Below are 9613 nucleotides of genomic sequence, written 5' to 3'. Positions count from 1 at the left end.
GTATTTAGGTGTATTTAGGCATATCCGGAAAATTTTTTTTGTTTTTTATTAAGATACTGTTGGACACAGCAGACATGTGTGTTGAATAAGTGTCAGTTAATGTCGTGTCCAAAATGTGTTTAACACGCGTACACAATAACTCAGCGAAGTGTCCGTACTTCATATGTATATAGGAGTATAGAATATTCTCATATATATATATAGTATAGATTTTTTTTTGTATTATTATTATTATTGTTATTATTATTATTATTTGGTAGGAATGTTTTTTTTTGTTCTTTTTGGTGACACAAACCATGTAGATTTTGTTTTTGTATCCAAACTATGTAGTTTTTTGTCACGATTATTTTGTTCCTTAAACCATGTAGATTATTAATGGTCCATTTTGCTCAACTAATGTAATTTGAGCCGGGTTGGACTAAACCCGGCCCATCACGATCAAACTTAGCAAAACCCTAATTCCCCATATGATACCCTGCCTCCCCCGACTCTCCTCTCTCGTGTTGAGAAGAAGAAAAAGAAGAAGAAGAAGAAAGAAAAAACAGAGAGAGAATGGGGCGCGTGAGAACCAAGACAGTGAAGAAATCTTCACGGCAAGTGATCGAGAGGTACTACTCTCGCATGACTCTTGACTTCCACACCAACAAGAAGGTTCTAGAAGAAGTTGCCCTCATCCCTTCCAAGAGGCTCCGCAACAAGATCGCAGGCTTCTCCACTCACCTCATGAAGCGGATCCAGAAGGGACCCGTCAGAGGCATCTCCCTCAAGCTTCAAGAAGAGGAGAGGGAGCGTCGCATGGACTTCGTTCCTGATGTGTCCGCTATTGACACTCAACACATCGAGGTCGACAAGGAAACCATTGACATGCTTCAGTCTCTAGGTATGTCCGACATCCCTGGAATCACTCAGGTCGATCCCGTTCCTGTTCAGCAGATCCCCTTTGGTCGCCCTGGCGCTGGATTCGGTGGTGCTCAGAGGAGGTACTGAGAAAACAGACAATTTTTCTATGTTTTGGAATTGTATTATCGATATTAGGGTTTTTAATTTGGGGGAAAAGTAATGTTATCTTATATGTTTGAACTTAATACTGGTTTAGTGGAAATGAAGAATTTCTGCGAATTAGGTTTTTGAGGATAAATTTGTGTGGCTTGATTTTAGTTAATATTTGTTATGAACTTATAATTAGAGGCAATATATTGGTGAAATTGTGATGAAACTGAAATATATGCCGATTAGGTTTTGTTACTTAAATTTGTGCATGCTTCACGAATTCTGTGGGGTGTGTTATGCTTGAAACTTATAATCGGTGGATGTTGTGATGCCAAACTTAAAGTATAATAATTTTGTTCAAACTGGTTATTCTTTGTGACGTTTTGCTGGAAACTTAGTGGAATCATAATAGGTTGAGTTATACCATTAATCGTGGTTTAGTGTTTAATTCGTTCATAATTGATATACAGCTGGTCAAGTAGCTGCACGGTTCGAACGAATACTCCGCATTTGCGTTAAAAATCTGAACACGATTTCCAAGAAAAAGTAATCATGTTTTGTCAATCAAACGAGATCGAGATAACTTGCACCTTATATAATTAGCAATTGTTTAGAGCACAAAAGCTAATCTGTGCATCAATGTGATTTCACGTTATAGCAAATTTTGGTAATCGAAACCCAATCTTTTGCGTTTGCTATGAGTGTTTTTAAAGATGTTATTAGTATAGCAAATATATACCCACTCCGGCTCCGTTTTTGAATGACCACCAGGTTTTCAAACAAAAATAATATTTTTTTGGTTTTAAATATTTAATTTTGTGAGATTGGATGGTTTTTTTGTTAATGAGCTCTTTTCAAAATATATTTATATGATACGTTAATTATTAATATATATTTTATTTAATTTTTATTGGTAAAAGTAATTTAAAAGTTACTAATATTTTTTAGTTTTACACATAAAATTTAGTTAATATATTTAAAAAAATAATAAAAATTAAACGGTCTTGATAATTATTTTTAAAAGACAAGGAGATTTCTAACAAAAAAAATTATTAATCCTAATTGATTTTTAATTGATAAGTTAATAGTTTAACATGTTATGTAAATTTATTTTGTTAATACAAATAAAAAATATTAACAGAAGGAAAGATTAAGAACCAAAAGAATATTTTTTTTGTTGAGATTTTATTGTCTTTAAAAATAATTATGCGGAGGGCTAATCCTTTACTTCTGCAAATAATTGTTTATTGGTTTTCTTTTTTTTTGGTGAGGAATTGTTTATTGTTTATAAGTTCAATAAATTGGCTGGGCTACCGGCATGGTTTTTTTTTTTCGGTCACACTCACTCGCTCACACACATTTACAATATGTGACTATTCAATCATGAATCACCCCAGCTAGGTTCGAGCGTGGTGCGGCAGCCCAACAACCAATGCTTCGGGGACTTCAACCGATTATTGTTTAGTTAGACTTGCGTGTAAAATTTATTTAGGATATTTTTATTTAATTACTTATAAGACTATTGTATTAAGAAGACTACTAAATTAATAATTCTGTTTGATTATATTTTAGATTAGCAGCATATTTGCATATTTGCCATATAAATATATCCTGTTAAACTGGTTACAATTGCAATCAAAGTTATGAAAATTGGAAAGGTAATTAAGAGGCTTTAAGAATTGGTTCATTGATTTATTTATTCAACTGGTTCAACTATAGATTAATTGAAATAACCGACAAAAAATATATAAAATATAAAAACAAGTTACTAAGGGTCAGAAAAATTAGAAAAGACTGAGGGTATCAAGGTACATGTTCAGAAGCTCCAAAAAGAGACTAAGGATGAACAATTCTCACAGTTCTTGAAAGTTTTTAGAAAGTTGCAAATCAATATTCCTTTTGCTGAGGTTTTAGAGCAAATGCCTCCCTATGTTAAGTTCATGAAGAGCTTACATTCTAATAAGAAGATCTTAAAGGGAGATGAAACAATGGTCTTGACCAAGGTCTCTCTCGGCTTCCTGGTGATACATAGCCTATTTTTCGAGCTGTTTGAGACGAGCCTGCTGTTCTTGGAGGGCCTCTAAAATTTCTATGTTTGGAGACTACTTGTCTCCCTTGGGTTGAGGTGCATCCTTGGATGTGGTATCCGTGTTTTTAAGCGGCGTTCTATTTTCTATGTAAGAGTTGTGATTGTTGGCGAGGTTATCCGCTATGATGATGGAATGACTTCCAGATTCCCCGACAACAATTCCAATGTTCCGAGGGTTACCTAAAATTGAAGATCGATCTCGGATGAGATCTGCTGTTGTGGCCAGAGCCGTCGTGTCCGACTTGTTGGACTTGGCGGTGCTGCTGATCCTTTGTTAGACTTGGCGGTGCTATTGATCCTTCGTCAGCGGAGGGTGGTGGTACCTGTAAGAGATCCGATGCTTAAGTTAGTACATGCTTTAGGCAGGATTTTGTGTAGAATCAGAGTATGAGTTATACCTGGGTGCTCTAGTGTATTTATAGTAGTGCGGGGTATCCTTTAAGATAAGTTAGTTATCTTATATTATCTTTTAGGGGAACCACCTTATCTTTTAGGGTTTAGCCGCCTTTAGAGTGGGCTTCGTTCCTTTGTTTGGGCCTGCTTGGGCCTCTATGGCAATTTGGCTGAACTCTTTTAGGAAGAGGTTGGCGGCGATCCAACCTGAAAAGGTTGGTCGCTCGTGTCTTCAGTCAGCCTGGGTCCCATAGCTCGACCTAGGGTATGAACACTAGCCATGACTCTAAGTATTTTATTTTTAAGTTTGACTTGATACATAAATACCACAAGCACTTAGGCATACTCTGTAACAGCAATGGGTCATGACTTTAAGTGTTCAGTCTCAAGGGTTACTTGACACTTTCACACCACAAGCATATGGTTAGGAAAAACCACTCTTTTGAGACTTTAGATCAGTTTTGACCCTCCTAACCATTGATGCTCCAAGCCTTGGACATTTTTGTTCATACACTGGTCCGAGTTGAAGGATCAGGACGACTGAAGACAAAAAGGCCGACCTCCTGAAATGTTGGCCCGCTGTCGACCTCTTTGATTAAAGAGCTCAGCCGATCTCCCCAGAGGCCTAAGGAAGCCCAAAGTGAAGAACCACTGCCCACTAGAAAGGCGGTTGGCCAAGGATATGATCTCACCCATAAAAGATAAGATAAGATAACAAACTTATCTCAAAGGAAGATCATCAAACACCACTAGAAATACACTGGAACACCCATGTATAACTTAAACTCCAATTTCTACTAAAAACCTGCCTAAAGGCCGTACTAACTTAAGCATCGGAGTCTCTTGCAGGTAGCACCACCCCTCGGTGATTGAGGACCAGCAGCACCTCAAGCTCCAACAAGTCAGGCACGACAGGTTCAATTATGCCAGAAGATCTTGTCTGAGATCGATCTCAACGTTTCAGGTAACCCTCGGAACATTGGTGCCGTTGCTAGGGACCCTGGAAGTCATCCCACCATCATGGCAAATGACCCTCCTAACAATGACCACACCTCTGGCTTGGAAGACGGAACACCAACAAAAAACGCGGATGTCACACCACCATCACCAAAAGAAGCGAACCACTCTAAGAAGGACAAACAGCCTCAAAACACGAAAATCCTAGATGCCATCCGTGAGCAACTGGATCGTCTCAAACAGCTCGAACAAAAGGCTGAAAGACAACGGGAAGTCGAGCGAGACCTGCGAAAAGAAACAAGACGGCGCAGAGAGCTAGAAGAAAAACTCCAAAAAGTCAAAGCTGACCTCAAAACTAGGACTACTCGATCCAATCGTGAAGCAAGTCTTCACAGAGAGCAAGACCGATTCACGAAATAAATCATGAAGGCTAATGTCCCAAAAGACTTCAAAGCCCCCGACATGACCACGCCCCAAGCCTACTAAGGATCAAACAAGGAGATCGGGAGAGTTTCCAAAACTACATGGAAAGATTCAACAAAGCATACCTCGACATACAAAATCTCCTTACAGAAGCAACTATCATGGGACTTATCAATAGCCTGCAAGAAGGGCCCTTCAGCCAATCCATATCCAAAAAAACACCCCACTTCCCTGAACGAAGTACAAGAACGGGCTGAGAAATACATCAACATGGAGGGAAACTCCCGACTAGGGGAAGCCTCTAAGACTGGATTCTTCTATCCCTCCCGGGACAAAGACAAAGATCCAAGGAAAAGGGAGGACCAACCCGCAGAAAAGCTCAGAAAATACCATAACTATACCCCTCTTTGGGTATCTTTAGTGGATGTCTACCAGAAAATATGCAACACGAAAAAGATCCCACCTCCTGACCAATCAAGCACAAAAGGGGAGGAAGTCGTAATGAATACTGTGAATACCACAAGATCTATGAATATCTCACTAACAAATGCTACGACTTGAAGAATGTAATCGAGAAGTTGGCCCAAGAAGGAAGGCTGGATCGATTCCTAGATAGCAAATTGGACGAGCATAGGAAGAGAAGGAGGGACGAAGAGGGAGGATGAGCCGAACAACCCCCTCACACCCCGGAAAGGCACGTTCATATGATCAATGGAGGATTCGCAGAAGGAGGGATCTCAAAGTCATCCCGCAAAAGATGCCTCAAAGAAATATACCACGTCGGAGAAGGGAGTAGGTCGCCCGACTTCCCCATCATCTCTTTCACCAAGGAAGACGCAGCAAGCATCATCCCCGGGCATGACGATCCTATGGTCATTTTCATCATACTAGCCAACGCCAACCTCCACCGAACACTGGTCGACCAGGGGAGCTCGGCGAACATCCTATTCAAATCTGCCTTCAACAAGCTCGGACTAAAAGAAAAAGAGCTAAGAGCATATCCCAACAGCCTATTTGGACTAGGAGACGCTCCTATCTAGCCCTTTGGGTACATTCCACTACACCCCACCTTCGAAAAGGGAGTTCGGTCGGAGGCTAAGCATAGACTACATTGTGGTCGACGTAAACTCCACATACAACGCCCTTATAGGCCAGACAACCCTGAACCTGTTCACTGTAGTAGTCTCCACACCCCACTTGTGCATGAAATTTCCAACTGAAGAATGAATAGCTACAATTAAAAGAGACCAGAAACTTGCGTGACGATGCTATAATGAAAGCCTGAACCTAAAGGGCGATCCCAAAGGAAAAGAAGCCAATACCATCGAACTCGGAGGAGCCCGGGTTCGTGAAGAACTCCACCCTTAGCCAGAAGGCAAGACTGAAGAGGTGCAAATCGGAGACACCCAAGATAAAACAAAAAGTATAGGTGCAAACCTAAAAGAAGACCTAAAGGAGCTGCTAATAAAGCTCTTAAAGAAGAATTCTGACCTCTTTGCATGGAAGGCCGTGGATATGCCTAGCATAGATCCCGGCTTAATGTGCCATAAACTGGCAGTGTATCTCGAATCTCGACCAATACAACAAAAGTGTAGAAAGCTCGGTCCGGAGAGATCACAAGTCATGGAGGAACAGGTGCAAGCCTTACTAGAGGCTGGGTTCATAAGGGAGGTTAAGTACCCATTGTGGCTGCCCAACATTGTATTGGTAAGAAAGCTAAATGAAAAGTGGCGGATGTGTGTAGACTACACCGACCTCAATAAAGCCTGCCCAAAAGACACCTATTAGATAAATTAAAGATGGACAACAAAATCTTGACTAGCATATCTGCCTCATCATCCTTCTAATACATCTGACGACGGATAACAAATTGGATTGGATAATACGAGGGAAACCAGACCGGGTCAAAGAGACCGGAACTGGTAAGCGATCGTGAGGTCGCCGATCACCTCCATAGGCAATCTGAAGAGAGCTTGGTCTTGACCCCTATCCAATTTTTGGGCAAATTCCCCCTTCGTACTACCAAAAAATGAGATTCTTGCCGAATCCGAGTTTGCTGCTCCAACCATTACCAAACTAATACCTATTATGTTTAGTACTTCAGGTGCTTCTGTTGCGTATAATGTAAATCCCGTAGCGGATCAATTCCAACGAGCCTTTCAAAACCCTCTCGAACATCGACACCCTGGTCGACGCGTCGTCAGGATACAAGTACCTTTCCTTCATGGACGCGTACTCAGGGCACAACCAGATCTCAATGCATCAACCCGACCAAGAGAAAATCTCGTTCATAACCCCGAAATCAAACTACTGTTACGTAGTAATGCCGTTCGGACTAAAGAACGCGGGGGCTACATATCAGAGGTTAATGAACAAAATATTTGCCGACCACATCGAGAAGCTGATGGAAGTCTATGTGGGCGACATGCTAGTCAAAACCCAAAAAGAGGAAACTCTGCTGCCCGACCTCGCCGAAGTATTCGGTACCATAGGAAAGCACGAGATGAGGCTAAATCCCACAAAATGTACCTTTGCGGTAGAAGCTGGTAGATTCCTAGGGTTCATGCTTACCTAGAGGGGCATTGAAGTAAATCCAGACAAATGCCAAGCCATACTCAACATGAAAAGCCCGACCTGTGTGAAAGATGTACAACAGTTAAACGGAAGACTAGCGGCCCTGTCCAGGTTTCTAGCCGGATCGACACTAAGATCTCTCCCTTTTTATGCAATACTAAGGAAAGGAAAGAAGTTCGAATGGACCCCAGAGTGCGAAAAAGCCTTCCAAGACTTCAAAACATTCCTAGGGCAACCACCCATCCTGACCCAACCTCAACAAGGAGAAGAGCTGCTACTATACCTCGCCGTGGAAAATCGGGCGATAGCTTCAGCACTAGTAAGAGAAGATGACAATGGACAACAACTCATCTACTTCATCAGCAAGGCTTTACAAGGGACTGAACTGAACTACCAAAAAATAGAAAAATTCACTTATGCCCTCATACTCACCTCCTGGAAACTTTGACCATATTTTCAAGCCCACACCATCAAGGTACGGACCAATCAACCCATGAAAAGGCATCTTGTAGAAAACAGACTTGGTTGGAAGAATTCGACCTCAAGTACGAAGCTCGCACAGCCATCAAATCCTAGTACTTGGCCGACTTCATCGCAGAGTACACAAACACCCCAGGGACCCCAGAGAATGGAACCTCTACATCGATGGCTCATCGAACAAAGCTGGAAGTGGAGCAGGTGTGATCCTAGAAACTGACCAAGGGACCCAATTCAAACTTTCCTTAAGATTCGAGTTCCCTGCCTCAAATAACCAACCAGACTATGAGGCCCTACTGGCTGGCTTGAAGCTAGCTAGGGAGGTCAGAACACAAAAGCTTACCATCTTCAGCGACTCACAAGTAATCACCTCGCAGATAGGAGGAAGCTACCATGCAAAGAATCTCACTATGAAAAAGTATCTGGACAAAACCAAAGAACAGCTCGGGAACTTAAGAGAATATGAGATCCAACATATACCTCGGGAGCAAAACGCTCGAGCCGACGCACTTTCAAAACTAGCCAGCACCAAACCAGATGGCAACAATAGAAGCCTTATCCAAGAAACCCTACAACACCCATCGACCTTAAGGGAAGAGAAGGTCTTAAGCATATCAGACCAGGACCAAGGGTGGATGACCCCTATAATCAACTACCTCAAGTCCGAAACACTTCCCACAGAAAAGAAGGACGCAAAAAGGTTTATACGGGAGGCACAATATTAAATTCTGGTACACGACGTCCTGTACATGAGAGGAGTTTCAACGCCCCTCCTAAAATGCGTCCCACCTTCTGCCACAAAGGAAGTCATAGAAGAAGTCCACAGCGGAATGTGCGGCAACCACCTCGGAGCACGGGCACTGTCCAAATAGATACTCCGAGACAGCTTCTACTGGCCAACTCTATAGAAGGAAGCAGCTGAGTAGAAGCACACCAACTTCCACGTCACCCCGCCTGAAGAGCTCATTTGCGTTGCCTCACCCTGGCCGTTCGCAAAGTGGGGGCTCGACCTCCTCGAACCATTCTTGCAAGAATCAGGGCAAGTCAAATTCTTCATTGTAGGAATAGATTACTTCACAAAGTGGATCGAGGCAGAGCCATTGGCCGCCGCCACCACCCAGAGAAGTCGGATGTTCTTGTACAGAAATATCGTCACAAGGTTTGGGGTTCTCCACTCCATCACCACAGACAATGGGACTCAGTTCACCGACATAGGCTTTAGGAACTTGGTAGCAGATTTGAAAATCAAGCACCAGTTCACTTCAGTGGAACACCCACAAGGCAATAGATAAGCAGAGGCTGCCAACAAGGTCACACTGGCCAGGTTAAAACACTGATTGTAGGACACAAAAGGAGCCTGCACTGAAGAGCTCCCCCAAGTCCTCTGGGCATACCGGACAACACCACACTCCACCACGGGAAAATCACCCTTCCGACTCGCTTAAGGAATGAAGGCAATGATTCCCATAGAAAAAGATGAAAGATCCCCTAGGGTGATCTTTTACAACGAGGACACCAACTCCCGAGCACAAAAGAAAGAACTCAACCTGCTTCCAGAAGTCCAAGAAAGAATTCGGATCAAAGAGAAAGCCCTGAAGCGTCGAATGGCCTCAAGGTACAACTGGAAGGTAATCTGACGAAGCTTCACTACCAACGACCTCATCCTAATCCAGAATGACATCGGAGCAGGTCAGTCAGGAGAAGGAAAGC

General features: G+C 42.4%; 2 protein-coding genes across 2 annotated transcripts; both read left to right on the top strand.

The window, feature by feature from the left end:
* The first annotated feature begins 469 nt into the window (after positions 1 to 469).
* On the top strand, positions 470 to 1359 carry LOC107458922 (40S ribosomal protein S17-4). The gene has a single exon (XM_016077136.3). It carries the CDS (start codon positions 553 to 555, stop codon positions 985 to 987), a length of 435 nt encoding a protein of 144 aa, XP_015932622.1. The 5' UTR covers positions 470 to 552; the 3' UTR covers positions 988 to 1359.
* A 5816-nt stretch (positions 1360 to 7175) lies between these two features.
* On the top strand, positions 7176 to 9195 carry LOC110273581 (uncharacterized). The gene is made up of 2 exons (XM_021126768.1): positions 7176 to 7398; positions 8966 to 9195. The coding sequence occupies exons 1-2, from the start codon at positions 7176 to 7178 to the stop codon at positions 9193 to 9195; spliced, it is 453 nt and encodes a 150-aa protein (XP_020982427.1).
* The last annotated feature ends 418 nt before the right edge of the window (positions 9196 to 9613 follow it).

The sequence above is a fragment of the Arachis duranensis genome, chromosome 7 (assembly GCF_000817695.3).
Source record: "Arachis duranensis cultivar V14167 chromosome 7, aradu.V14167.gnm2.J7QH, whole genome shotgun sequence".
In the NCBI taxonomy this organism is placed as follows: domain Eukaryota; kingdom Viridiplantae; phylum Streptophyta; class Magnoliopsida; order Fabales; family Fabaceae; genus Arachis; species Arachis duranensis.
Note: the sequence above shows the minus strand (reverse complement) of the source record. Positions and strands in the feature narration are given on the sequence as shown.

What these genes read in the sequence shown, in the direction of transcription:
- LOC107458922 (XM_016077136.3), top strand. Translation starts at nt 553, where the DNA reads ATGGGGCGCGTGAGAACCAAGACAGTGAAGAAATCTTCACGGCAAGTG.
- LOC110273581 (XM_021126768.1), top strand. Translation starts at nt 7,176, where the DNA reads ATGCCGTTCGGACTAAAGAACGCGGGGGCTACATATCAGAGGTTAATG. An exon ending in TACCTTTGCGGTAGAAGCTG is followed by an intron (nt 7,399 to 8,965) that starts GTAGATTCCTAG and finishes TCTTCATTGTAG; the next exon opens with GAATAGATTACTTCACAAAG.